The sequence below is a fragment of the Sturnus vulgaris genome, chromosome 2, assembly GCF_052056855.1.
Source record: "Sturnus vulgaris isolate bStuVul1 chromosome 2, bStuVul1.hap1, whole genome shotgun sequence".
In the NCBI taxonomy this organism is placed as follows: Eukaryota; Metazoa; Chordata; class Aves; order Passeriformes; family Sturnidae; genus Sturnus; species Sturnus vulgaris.
In genome coordinates this window covers 117,234,704-117,248,403 of record NC_142244.1, presented here as the reverse complement: position 1 = coordinate 117,248,403, position 13,700 = coordinate 117,234,704, and the positions used below count along the sequence as shown (strand labels likewise).

Below are 13,700 nucleotides of genomic sequence, written 5' to 3'. Positions count from 1 at the left end.
ATGGAGGGACAGCACCCAGGGAATGGCTTTGAACTGAAAAATTGTAGGGTTAGGTGGGATATTGGGGGGAAAAAAAATCATCCTTGTGAGGGTAGGAAGAAGCTCTGGAATTCCCAGATTTGCTGTGGCTGCCCCTGGATCCCTGGAATGTTCAGTTCCAGGTTGGACATTGGGGCTGGAGCAGCCTGGGACAGTGGGAGGTGTCCCTTGGCAGGGGTGGGATTGGATCTTTAAGATCCCTCCAATCCCATCCCATCCCATCCCATCCCATCCCATCCCATCCCATCCCATCCCATCCTGTGCCTCCATGATCCCACTTTTCTCACATCCCTTGGCATTGTGTCACATTGACAGTTTTAGCACACAAACCATTTCCCTGTTCATGCTTTGTTACTTTTTTTCCCCAAACATGAATATTCCCAGTTCAAAAACCCAACTTATCACCGATTTGACTCCTTTCAGTGCTCACCAACAACAACAACAACAACAAAAAAATCTTTATTTTCCACCTTAGGACTGCAAGGAAAGCACCATCCTGCTGAGAAGGGCTGATCTGGTTTATATCCTGTCAGCAGCAACCCAGACACTGCTGAGGAGAGACATGTCCCTCAACAGGAGATTGTATGCATGGCTGCTAGGTACTGTGCAAAATCCAGGGATTTTCAATGTTCTGGATACTTGAGAGCAAAAATAAAAAATCAGTGTTTAAAGTTGAAATACACTAATTAGCTGTTAATGAATGATGATAAAGTAAAGTGGTGTTTATTTGGCATTTATTAAGTGCATTAATACAATTAAATATTTGGCAAACAGGGTTTCTCTTGGAGGTGAATTTATTTCTCTCTGAATCTCAGGGTATCTGATCAATTCTGGTTCCACCCACAGCTTTTTTTGAAGTTGTTCAGTGGACTAAAAGGACTAAAAGTTGTATTTTAACCTGATTTTTCTGGAAGAAATAGTGGTTCCCACTATATTTGGCCTTGGTTTGGATTTATTTGTTGTGCTGAACATCTGGATGCCCTCAAACTGGGACCTGTGGGCTCTTGAAATGCAAAAAAAATTTAAAATGCAGTGTAAATTCAATATAAACCCCTCAGTGCCCTGTGCTGCTCTCTGAGCTCCTCCTGTCTCTGTTTTTTTGCAGGCTCTGATATTAAAGGTGGCACTTTTGCTCCAGACTCCACCACTTCTGAAGACCATGCAGTTTATTTCTTTGGAAAATACTCTAAAGATCTTTTGGTTGAGGTTGGTGTTCATTTTATACAGATGTATTCCAGATAGATTCATGATTTTTTTTAAATTTTAGCTCAAACTATGTCCAGAATTATTCCCAATTATTGGTTTGTCCTTCTCCCTCTGTCCCTGTGGTTCCATTTCCATCTCTCTCGAAGCCTCTGTGCTGTATTTATCCCAATATTGGATTGTTTATGGAATCTAAGGAAACCAAAAGGAAGCATCTTGGCTGAACTACCTGAATTATTTAAAAATGTTTCTCTGGATAAGATCAGACCTTGAGTAGAGATGATGGGAAGATGGAATTGATTTGTTTACCCTGGATGGAAAATTGGAGTTCGTTTGAAGTCAATCCCAAACAAAATCAAATTTAGAAACACTTCAGCTCTTAATAAGATGACAGTTTGTTTCTGATGGATAACATTGTGATGTTTTCCTTTTCCTAGAGTTTGATTGTGATTCTGCATCAGAAATTCCCTGAGTGTGACCCAGAGGAGCAGCACCAGGCTTATCTCAAACCCTTCAGGATCCTCATCAGCCTCCTGGACAAACCTGAAATAGGTGAAGTGTCTGTCCCAAATCTGAGTGGGACTTAACAAAACCCTGCACAATCCTAATCCTGGCTCTTGTGTGGGAATGTGCAGGAGGCTGTTCCTTGTCTTGGCCTTGCTCTGGGACAAATTCCCTCTCCAGGCTCTCCCTGGCTGCCCCACAGAGCCCTGCAGAGCAGGGATGGATCCCAGGGAGGGAAATGCAAAATCTGGGCCCTGCTGTAGGGTCAGCACAACCCAGCCTGGGGCTTGTGCCAGCCCCAATCCTACAGGCTGGGGACAGAATGTCCTGAGAGCTGCTCAGGCACCTGGGGGTGCTGGTGCCAGGGGCTGGACACGAGCCCAGGGGTGCCCAGGTGGGCAAGGGGCCACTGGCAGCTGGACTGGATGAGGAATTGTGTGTCCAGCAGGAGCAGGGCAGGGATTGTCCCTCTGTGCTGGCACTGAGAGACCCTCGAGGGCTGTGTCCAGTTGTGGCTCCTGCAGGAGAGCCCTGGAGGGGCTGGAGGTGTCCAGGGCAGGGAAGGGAGCTGGGAAGGGGCTGGAGCCCCAGGAGGGGCTGAGGGAGCTGGGAAAGGGGCTGAGGCTGGAGAAAAGGAGGCTCAGGGGGGACCTTGTGGCTCTGCACAAGTCCCTGCCAGGAGGGGCAGGCAAAGGAGGAGAGGAAATGGCCTCAAATTGCAGCAGGGCAGGCTCAGGGTGGAGATTGGCAAAGAAAATTTCCCTGGCAGAGTGGTCAGGCCTTGGGATGAGCTGCCCAGGGAGGTTTGCAGTCACTGTCTGTGGGAGTGTTCAGGAGCAGGCTGGATGTGGCCCTTGGGGACAGGGTTTGGGGGATGCTGCTGGCACTGGGGTGGCACTGGATGATCTCTTCCCACCCTGATAATTCTGGGATTCTGTGCCTGAACTGGCATCTGAGGGACGCTTAAAAAGAAACAATTCCGCCCTTGTCTCAACATTCAGCTCAGTTTGTTCCTTGCAGTTTTCCTGCTCCTCTGTGTCCCCTGCCTGTCCTGCTGTGTCCATGCAGCACCACAGGGATGAGGCTCTGCCCATCTTTATTTCAAGAGCAAATTCACCTTTCTGAACCAAAGAATTTAACCAAAGTGGCTTGAAAGGTTTTCTGAAATATTGTGGGTGGGGAGTGATGCTGCTGGTTGCTTTTGTTAGAAATGTATTGATTAATCTAATTTAGAAAGGAAATGAGAGACATTGCCCTACTGGATGTGTTGCTTGGCTGCCTGACAATCTGCATTAATCCAAAGTACAAATGAAGGGATAATAAATCCCTTTTAAATCAGGGATATTTAGCTCAACTACATTATCCAGTTTAATCTTTCCAGTCAGCAATAAAGTTTGACTCCTTGAGCCTTAAGCCATTAAGACTTTCACTCCCTTTAGAAATGGATTTAACAATGCAACAATCATTTATAGGTATCAAATCAAACATAACAAACTTTAACCTTTTCTGCTATTCTTAGTCACTTAAACTTTTATATTTTCATTTTTAAAAGCACTCATTGCAATGCTTTGTACACTACTTTTTTTTTTTTTTTTTAATTATTCCAAGTTTAGGGCACTGAAATTATAATTTCTTCCCCTCCTCTGTAGACAACTCCTGGATTCTTTTTTCCCTTTCCTTGCAGGGCCACAGGTTGTTGGGGATCTGTTCCTGGAAGTTCTTAGAGCTTTTTATTCCTACTGCAAAGACACCCTGGGTTCTGATCTCAAACTCAGCTACAATCAAAGTGGCAACACCCTGGCAAGGTTTGACAAATTTCCAACTCTGAGCTGAACCTGGATCTTTTTTTTTTTTTTTTTTTAAGCTAAATGGTTAAAATGAAGGAGTTTAATGAAATTTTGGGCTGTAACAAAGTGACTTTCTGGACAGAGGATGAATTTTTTTCTCTGGCTTCCCCTTTCCCCACACACAGTGAATTTCTCTTGGATTAGCAAAGAAGTGAAGTTTTCTGCATGTGATTGGTGTTGAGTAACCACAGTGACACCAGGCTGCTGACAGAGCTCAGCCTTGTGATTTCCATCATCTGAGAGATGCTCCAGCCATTCCAGAATGATTTAGTCTTTGATTTAAAAAAAAAAAAAAACAAAAAAACAAAACCAAAACATGTTTTAGCATGTAGAGAAAGGGGAAGAAATTTTAGGCTACATCAGCTCATGTGAGTGAATCCTCACTGATATCTGCTTTTCTTTTCTTTCTCTTCCAGTGCAATCAAAGAGAACAAAAATGCTTCAGAAATTGTCAAAACAGTGAATTTGTTGATCACATCCTTAAGCACCGATTTCCTCTGGGATTACCTGACCAAGTGCTTTGAAGATTGTTTCAGGTGTTTATGTTGTGCTCTCAAAAATGCCACTTCAGAGCTGTGTGTTCAGGATAATAATATTTACTGAAGCTTTTAAGGGACATCACACATGGTAGAAGCAGCCAGATCTGTAAGTTGGGTCCACAAATAATTCAGGAATGCTACCAGGTAAACAACTAGATGGAAATTTCAACCTGGAAACAAAAGAAATTCCTATCAAAACAACAGAAGAAGGAAAAAGGGTTGGGAGGGGAGGTGGAGAAGTCTTTATAGAAGAAAAAATAAAGCTACTAAATGGGCTTTTGGGTTTCTTCCAACCCTGTGATTCTATGATATTGCTCTTTTTATCATTTTCTAACTCTAAGAAAGAAGATTCTGCAATGTGAAAATGTGAAAAACCACACAGAGCTGAGGTTGTTTTGACAGAATATTTTCTCCTGCTCTGTTAGAAGCCTTTTCCCTCAGAGCTGCTCAATATTTTGTGCTGATTTTAATGAAGCTTTTTGCTTGGAACCAGAATTTGCCCATGAGAAAAAAAAAAAACAAAAAAATCTTACATAATAATGTTTCTTTTACTCCAGAAACAAATCCACAGGGATGAGGTATCCTCTGGAAAATGTGAGCACTCCTCCTACCATTTCAGAGCTGTGCACACTGCTGGTGTTCCTGCTGGATGTCATTCCTTTGGTAAGGCTGGCTTTGTCACTCACTGAGCAGTGATGGATGGGATGGGATGGGATAATGGGATGGGATGGGATAATGGGATGGGATGGGATAATGGGATGGGATGGGATGGGATAACTCCTTTCAACATCCTTTATTTATTTCAGGAGCTCTACTCAGAAGTGCAGACTCAGTACCTGCCCCAGATGCTCAGTTACATGGTGCAGTCTCTCCTGGAAAACATGGAAGTGTTGGGACTGCCAGAACTCACTCATGCCTTAAAAACCTGTTTTAAGGTGCTCAGCAAGGTGCAAATGCCCCCTTCCTACCTGGACATGGAGACAGGGAGTGGCAATGGGGTAGGTGATTTTCAACCCCTCAGAGATGGGTAAAACCCTTTAAAACTTTTGGTTTAAATAATTTCGGGACAGAATTTAAAATGCTAATTCTCCTTCAGCCTGGGTGACAATTGAACCTGAAAGGAGCTGCAGGAAATGTGGAGAGAGACAATTGCCAAGGGATGGAGGGACAGCACCCAGGGAATGGAGGGACAGCACCCAGGGAATGGAGGGACAGCACCCAGGGAATGGAGGGACAGCACCCAGGGAATGGCTTCCAAGTAGGATTTGATGGAATTTGGGGAATTAGGAATTGTTCCCTGGGAGGGGCTGGGATGGAATTCCCAGAGCAGCTGTGGCTGCCCCTGGATCCCTGGCAGTGCCCAAGGCCAGGTTGGACATTGGGACAGTGGGAGGTGTCCCTGCCATGGCAAGGGTGGCACTGGATCATTTCTAAGATCCCTTCCAACCCAAACCTATAATTCTATGAAATTTTTAAGTAAAATAATAAAGATTTTTTTTTTTAAACTTCCCTTCTTTAGCTCCTTCCAAAGCACTCTGATCTCGTTTTACTCTCACTGTGTGTTCAGTTCTGGCCTGTTGGAATTATTTGTAGCTCTGAAGAGGTTTAGTCTTGTCTGCCCCTGAGAAGGATGGGACCTAAATGGTTTTGGAAATAGAATGCAGCAGCTAAAAACTGGAGTTGCCAAATGCAGCCCAGCTTCACAGCTGGTTAGGTCTGCAGGGCTTTCAATTCATGTTTCAATGGAACACAATGGGGCATTGTTGGTGTGCAAAGGACCATGCTGAGGAATGAGGAATAAATGGGATAAAGCAACCCCACAAGCACAGCCTGCCAAAATGTGCCAGCAGAACAAATATCTGCATTTGAGCAGAAATAATGCAACAGATGGAGCATTGCTCTGGGGGGGAAATTGGTTTTAAGGGAACACATCCCTCTGTTTGGTGAGTCAGTGTGTGAGGTTTATACAGATATTTGTTGGGTTTTAAAAGGAAATGAATGGAGCAGTTTAGAAACAACTGTGATCTTGGAACTGGAAATCACAAACAGGAATTTTTCCTTTTTTTTTGTCATTGCTGTTCTCCAAGTGAAATGTCTGTTGGCAGTGCCACATTAACCACATCCCTATTGCTGTTACAGAGCCCGGTGCCAAAGGAAGATGTGGACGTGACCCTGGAGACCAAATCTGTGCTGCAGGATGAGGAGGAGGCTCCATTCCCTCCCCTCAAGTCAGAGGACAGTGGCATTGGCCTGAGTGCCTCCTCCCCAGAGCTGTCCCAGCACCTGGGGGTGCCCACAGTGACCCTGGAGAGAGATGATGTCTGGAAAAAAGGAGGGAGCATCCAGAAAACTCTGGATTGCATCCAGGAGCTGGTTGCCAAGTTTGCCAGCAAATACATTTTTGGGGTGCAGCTCCAAGAAATGAGTCCTGAAGGAATTGCAGCAATAAATCTGAGTGGCAAAGAGAAAAAGGAGAATGGCTACAGGTTACCTGAGAGTGGCAACAAGAAAAAGAGTCCGTGGGATGCCAAACAAATCACGGTGCCTCAGGTCAAGCAGATGCTCTCAGAGCTGTTCTCAGCCCGGGGCTCGCCCTTCAGGAGCAAGAATTCCTCTCCTGTCCTCTCTGAACAAAGCTCTGGTCACAAAAAGGAGAAGGAGGAGGAGGAGTGGGACTTGGAGCTGGTGTTGGGACCCCTCAGAGGTGACTGCAAAGAAGCTTTTTCTGCAGCCTGTCACCTGCTGCTGGACTGCACCACGTTCCCAGTGTACCTGTCCGAGGAGGAGATGGAACAGTTGTACCTCTCTCTGTTTCAGGGGCCTGGTAAGAAAAGTTTCCTTTCCTCAGCATTTTTAGGATGTAAACAGTGAGAGCTTGGCAATTTTTCAAGACCAGAGCCAGTAAAAACCTTTGGACAGGGCTGAAGGTAAATTGTGAATTAAAGCCTCGCTCACCTCAGCATCTGGGGTGTGTCTGGCAGCTGAGTTTTGTCAAGCTTTTTAAATTCCAATTTTTAAAAAAAAAATCCACTAGAAGATTTAGATCTGAAGGGATACAAAGACCTCCTTGCCTGTCCAGCCTTGCATGGTTCAAGATTTTCAGGATATCTATCCCTATTGTCCATGGGTTGGGTCCCTAAAAAATCATGTTTTAGAGGAAGATGAGTGTAGGTGGAAAATTTGAGCTCTAAACCATAACAGAGGCAAAATCATCTCTTATCCCAAACCCTCAGGATTCAAAGGAGTTCAATGTAACAAATAAGAATAATTTTGTGTAACTGGGGGGCCTGTTTGTTCATGGATTTCCAGTTGATTCCTTAGCTTTAGCAGGAGCTGTCATTGGCCTGAAGGTTAACTCACAAATAGAATTGTGGGGAATGGAGAGGTGGGAAACTGGAAAATCGGGTTCTGTTCCACACCTCACTCCATATTCCTGCTACCTGATTGTATTCCCATCATCTCCATGGCTGGACATGGCATGGACATGGAATACTTCCATTGTTCCCTCAGGAAAAGATGGCTTGGATTGCTGTCAGCCACTTCAGTTATAAATGTATCAATCCTGAAATGGATTTATAAATCCTGAAAAGGGCCTCAGTGCTACTGGAAGGGAATCCATGGATCCTGAACCCTCTGGAGTTTGTGACAATGGCAGCTGGAAAACAGAACAGCAGCTCTAAATAATAGCTGGGAATAAACATAAAGGGGAAAGCAGAAATCCTGTAGGTGTTGGGGTCCTACAGGATCCTCCAAAAGCTTTCTGCTGGGACAAGTAGGGAAAACGTGGAGAGGCTGTGGCTGCCTCATCCCTGGAAATGTTCCAGGCCAGACTTGGAGCACCCTGGGATAGTGGAAGGTGTCCCTGCCGTGCTCAAGGTCCCTTCCAACCCAAAACTTCTGTGATTCCATGAGCTGATGGCATCTGGGCAGTCGTTTTGGTCCTGTGACCTTGCTTCAAGGATTTTTGGGAGTATTACCCCAACCTTGAGCTTGTTTCAGACTCTTTCTGTGCCTTCCCTTGTGAGCAGGAGGTGATCCCAGCTTGCCTCTGTGGCTGAGGTCCCTGATGACAATCTGCTGCTGTGTCAATGACTGCTACGTGCAGAACGTCTCCATCTTCACCCTCCTCGAGGTCATCAACCACTCCCAGTCCCTGGCACTGGTGATTGAGGACAGGATGAAGAGGTACAAAGTGTCTGGCCACAACCCTTTCCTTGGCAAGCTGCAGATGGTCACCCTTCCTCCCATTGCTCCTGCAGTCCTGAAGATGATCTCAGAGAAGACAGATTTCTACCAGGTGTCCGTTTTCTTTTCCTTTTTTACTGCCCAGCTACACTGACCCTTTAATTCATAAAATCCTGGGATTCATAGAATTCTAGGAATGCCTTCTGGTAACAGGAAGGCAGGAAAGAAATGGCAATTGTTATTAATATAATTATTAATGTAATTCTATTGAGTTGTTTGCTCTTTTTCCTTAGAGAGTTGCCTGTGTGCTCTGGAATCAGCTGAACAAGGAGACTCGAGAGCACCACATTGCCTGTGTGGAATTGTTCTACAGACTTCACTGCCTGGCTCCCTCAGCAAATATCTGTGAGGACATCATCTGCCAGGCCCTCCTGCATCGGGATAAAGTAAATCCTGCATGTTTTGAAGCCCCTCCAGCATTGTGGAATTGTTCCAGTGTTTCCCAAATTCCCTGTTGTTCCCTTCTCCATGTCTTCACTCCCGTGGTTGTTGTGTTCTCCAGGAGTCTGACAGGCTCTGTCCATGCTTTTACAATTCCCTGGGATTTGTTCAGCATGGGATTAGTGCTGGATTTAATCCCTGGATACAAAATCTATCACTAGATATTAGCTGGAGTTTTTAGTTCAAACACAAATCCTGTCGGTTTTGTCAGTATTTCCCACTGCCCCAGCTCCACCAATATCTGTAAAATCACTTTATTTTGGCTTGATTTTCTAGTATTTGGTTTCACAATGAACTGTGAGCCAGTTATTAATGATTTTCCTTCCCTCATACAATGACAGCACAGTTCATTAACAGCTGACAGTACATTTTTTGCACAATAAAACTTTAACCAGTCTTTGCTATTATTTTTCCTGTCCTGACAATTTTGCAACATAAAAGTTTGCAAACCTTTTTAAAGCTTTCCACCAATAACCACTGGATCCCGATGTGTTCCCATTTTCATCCAGCTTGGAAACCTCCCTAAATCTCCCTTTTTTCCTTGCCAAGGGGACAAGGCTGGAAGCTCTGTTCAGATTCTCTGTCATGTGGCACCTGACCAGAGAGATCCAAGGCAGCAGAGTGACTTCTCACAATCGATCCTTTGACAGGTATTTCCACTTCCACTTGCATTTTTATATTGAATTTTATCGTGTTTTATTCTCTTTTCTGGGGAGGGGAAGGAGTTCTCTGTAGGGAGAGTAAAAAAATGAACAAAAGGAACATTTTCCACTTCCTTGGAGTTTATCTTTGCAGGGCACTCTGTGCCTGCTGTGGCTTTTTTGGGTGAAGGAAATTGCTGTAAAAATAGAAGAAGTTTCATAAAGGAGGAGTAGCTGTACTGGAGAGCAGATATTTTTTATCTTGGAGTGAATCAAATTTGCTTTCCAAAGAAAATAACACCAGCTCCTTGTAAAAAGAAAAATCTTAGTTTAGTTTTACTTCCTATGGGATAAAATGAGATAAAAGCAAATAAATATGGGAGAGAACTTAAAAAGTGGGAGGATTTGTGTGGCCTTTTTTTTTACAATTCCTGAACTCAATCCAGGAAAAGCTGCTTGGCCAAAGCTGTTGGGAGCAGAGCTGAGCCACTGGCTGAGCATGCTCTGGGTGTGTTCCCTGCCAGGATTTTATTGCTTGATTGAACTTTTTTTTAGGGATTTCAGCTGTCCTTGGTGCTGGTGATGCCTTGGAGTGACTCCCTAGAACAAAGGCTAGACAAGTTTTAAGAGAATAAAGTGGGTGTTAATTAAAGGTTTTTAATAGATCCACCTTGGGCAGTTACACCCATGATGGATGATGGTCACGAGTTTTTCACACAATTAAAAGTTTGGTCCATTTACATATCAGGGGTTAATCCTCCAATTACAGCTTCAGGTGATGAAGTCATTTACCCCCAGTTTGCTCCCCCAGAACTCACTTTTGTTTATACTTTCTGGGGCCTGAGGCTGTAAGGTGTCCTTGGATCTCAGGCTTAGAGGGATTGTTTAGTCTGACCAAAATGTGAAGACAGTGATGCCTAAAGAGGCTGAGCTGGAACAGAGGCTGGGCAGAGTTAAAGAAATAAAGCAGGGATTTTTTAAAAGGCCTTTAAAGAATTCACCTTGGGCAGTGCAAGAGCCTGGCCATGGCTACACCCAGTAATGAATTCTCACACTTTTATCAGTTTTGGATTTATAAAAATGGATTTTCACACTTTTATCAGTTTTGGTCCATTTCCATCTTGGGGTTCATTGTCCAATTCCAGCTCCAGGTTCTGCAGTCCCATCCTCCCAGATTCTCTCCTCAATTCTCTGCTGTTTGCACTTTTTGGGGCTGAAGCTGCAGCGTGTCCTTGGTTCTGGGGATGGAAAAGAATTTTTTTAACTGACTAAACTGTGAGGAGAACTTGTAACACTTCACTAATGCAGTGCAGAATCTGGAAAATACGAAAGCTAAAACTTAAGGCATGAACAGTAACTAACACTTTATAAGTGATGCCTTGGGTTTTAGCTTTTCTGTTTTTCAGATTCTCTGATACTTAGTGTGTGACTCTGAACATTCATATTCGGTGTCAGTAAGTTCTCTTCACAGGGGAGTGACAAAACAATCCCTTTGTAGCTGGAGAATCAAGGACACCCAAAAATCAGAAACAACAGCGAGGGAAAAGGGGCAAACCAGGGGGCTGAGACTTCATAGCCTGGGGCTGTGCTTGGATAATTGACCCCAATGTGTAAATGAACCAAAACTTATAAAAGTGTAAAAACTCGTGACCAGGATCCATCTTGGATTTGATTTGGGTGTAGCCCCAGCCAGGCTCCTGCACTGCCCAAGGTGAATCCTTTCAATAAATTCCCATTTTATCCCTTTTGCTCTGTCTGGTCTCTGTTCCAGCTCAGCCTTTCCAGGCATCATAAGGAGTTCAGAGTCATGCACTAATGCAGTGGAGGATTTAAAAGAGATAAAAGCCGAAACCCTGAAGCATCCGTGCTCTGTCCCCCAGGTCGCTGTTCGTGGTGCTGGACAGCCTGACGTGCTCGGACGGGGCCATCGGGGCGGCGGCTCAGGGCTGGCTCATCCGGGCACTGTCCCTGAGCGACGTGGCTCGGATCCTGGAGCCCGTGCTGCTGCTGCTGCTGCACCCCCGCACCCAGCGCACCTCCATCACCTACATCAAGCACAGCTCCTCCCCAGGTACAGCCCTGCAGCTGCTGCACAGGTGCAGCCCTGCAGCTCCTCCCCGGGTACAGCCCTGCAGCTCCTGCCCAGGTACAGCCCTGCAGCTGCTCCCCAGGTAGAGCCCTGCCCTGCTTTCACACTGGCACCCACCAGAGCTGCTGGCTCACCCTCCCCTGCTGCAGCTGGGTAGAGGAGGGAAAAGAAAAAAAAAAAATTACAAAGGTTGCATGAGTGAGGTAAGGACAGGGAGAAATATTTTAAGGGGAAGATAGGCTCAGTTTAAGTTGTGGAGTGAGTTTATTGTTAATAGAATCAGAGGATGATAATGAAAAGTAAAATAAGCCCTTAAAAAACACCTTTCCCTCTCCAGCCCCTCCCTACTTCCCACCGACAGTGCAGGGAGACAGGACATGGGGGACAGGTCAGTTCATCACTGAGAATTTCTTCCACTGCCCAGGGAAAGGGAACACTATGACACTGTGGGGTCCCTCCCACGGGAGACAGTTGTCCATGAACTTCTCCAGCATGGATCCACTCTCACGAGCAGCAATCCTGACAAAACTGCTGGAATGTGAAATCCCCCTATGGGTCTCTCTTTCCAAGGGGTGCAGTCCTCCAAGGACAGGCTGCTCCAGCCTGGAGGCAAAGGCCCCTCACTCCACTGTGTCCCACTGGATCACAGCCTCCTCCAGGGATCCACCTGCTCCAGTGTGAGCACCTCCCCATGGGCTGTGCATGGATCTCTGCATCCCCCATGGATCCCCAGGAGCTGTGCATGGATCTCTGCATTCCCCATGAATCCCCATGGGCTGTGCATGGATCTCTGCATCCCCCATGGATCCCCATGGGCTGTGCATGGATCTCTGCATCCCCCATGGATCCCCATGGGCTGTGCATGGATCTCTGCATCCCCCATGGATCCCCATGGCCTGTGCATGGATCTCTGCATCCCCCATGGATCCCCAGGAGCTGCAGGGCTCAGCTGCTTCACCATGGTGGTCACCACAACCTGCAGAGGAATTTCAGCTCTGGCACCTGAAGCCCCTCCTGCCCCTCCTTCTCCACTCACCCTGTTGACTCCACATTGTTTCCCTCACATGTTCTCACTTCCTCCTCTTCTCTGGCTAGGAAAAAACTGTGCATGCCACACTTTGTTTTGATTTTCTTCTTAAATATGTTACCTCAGAGGCATTACCAGCCTCTCTCCTTGGCCCAGCCTTGGCCAGCAGCGTGTCCATCGTCAGAGCCACCTGAGACTGGCTCTGCTGGACTTGGCAGAAGCTTCCAGCACCTTCTCACAGGAACCATCTTTGTGCCCCCTGCTACCTAAAACCAGGCCATGCCAAACCAATACAAGCTGGCATCAAACTGGGAGTGCTCCCACAGCCCTGGGCTCCTGCTGAAGGGAGCAGTTGTTCCCTGGCTCACATCTGTGTATTCCTGCTCATCCAGTCCCTGTAGTGATACCTAAGGCAGAATTCAGGACTAAATCATTCCAATTGAAGATCATTCCTTTCCTATTGGTTTGGATTGCTCTCTGCTTTGCTCTGGGATCTTGTCCCTCACTTCTTTCATTCCCAGATGATCCAAACTGTTCACGGTTTTCAGGATCCCCTCTAGGTCTGCAGCCAGAAGGAACCCAGGAGTAGTTGGGTGACTGTGTGAGGAATATCCTGCTGGTTTAGGCACACAACACACAAAGCCCCTCCTCATCCTGCTGGCTTCTGCAGATTCAAATATCTGTCTCCAAAGATCTGTTTTCATTCAAGAACAGAGCTGAGCCATTGTGGCAGAGGTATCACAGAGCTAGGATGTGGAAACAAAATATTTGGAACTGAAGATGAGCTCCAGCCACATAGATTTAAAGTTTGGGATTGCTGGAAGTGGAATGGATGTGACCATTTGCAGGCTGGATCCATGGGATGAGGCCAAGTGGGTGAGAGTCAACCAGGCCAGATCTTGTCCTTGAGTCACAAAAACCCCATGGAGCTCCAGGCTGGGCAGAGGGGCTGGAAAAGCTGGAAAAGCCCTGGGGGTGCTGGTGCCAGGGACTGGACACGAGCCCAGGGGTGCCCAGGTGGGCAAGGGGCCACTGGCAGCTGGGCTGGATGAGGAATTGTGTGTCCAGCAGGAGCAGGGCAGGGATTGTCCCTCTGTGCTGGCACTGAGAGACCCTCGAGGGCTG

At 46.2% G+C, this 13,700-nt stretch overlaps 1 protein-coding gene across 1 annotated transcript in view; it reads left to right on the top strand.

Moving 5' to 3' along the window:
- DOP1B (DOP1 leucine zipper like protein B) overlaps positions 1–13,700 on the top strand; it is a 43,776-nt gene that overhangs the window by 13,329 nt on the left and 16,747 nt on the right. Inside the window, exons 7-18 of the mRNA XM_014893195.2 lie at positions 515–638; positions 1,145–1,245; positions 1,680–1,794; positions 3,431–3,551; positions 4,010–4,129; positions 4,690–4,795; positions 4,939–5,130; positions 6,272–6,956; positions 8,161–8,429; positions 8,611–8,763; positions 9,368–9,468; positions 11,340–11,530. Coding sequence (XP_014748681.2) covers positions 515–638; positions 1,145–1,245; positions 1,680–1,794; positions 3,431–3,551; positions 4,010–4,129; positions 4,690–4,795; positions 4,939–5,130; positions 6,272–6,956; positions 8,161–8,429; positions 8,611–8,763; positions 9,368–9,468; positions 11,340–11,530 — 2,278 coding nt within the window. The remainder of the gene's footprint in view (positions 1–514; positions 639–1,144; positions 1,246–1,679; positions 1,795–3,430; positions 3,552–4,009; positions 4,130–4,689; positions 4,796–4,938; positions 5,131–6,271; positions 6,957–8,160; positions 8,430–8,610; positions 8,764–9,367; positions 9,469–11,339; positions 11,531–13,700) is intronic.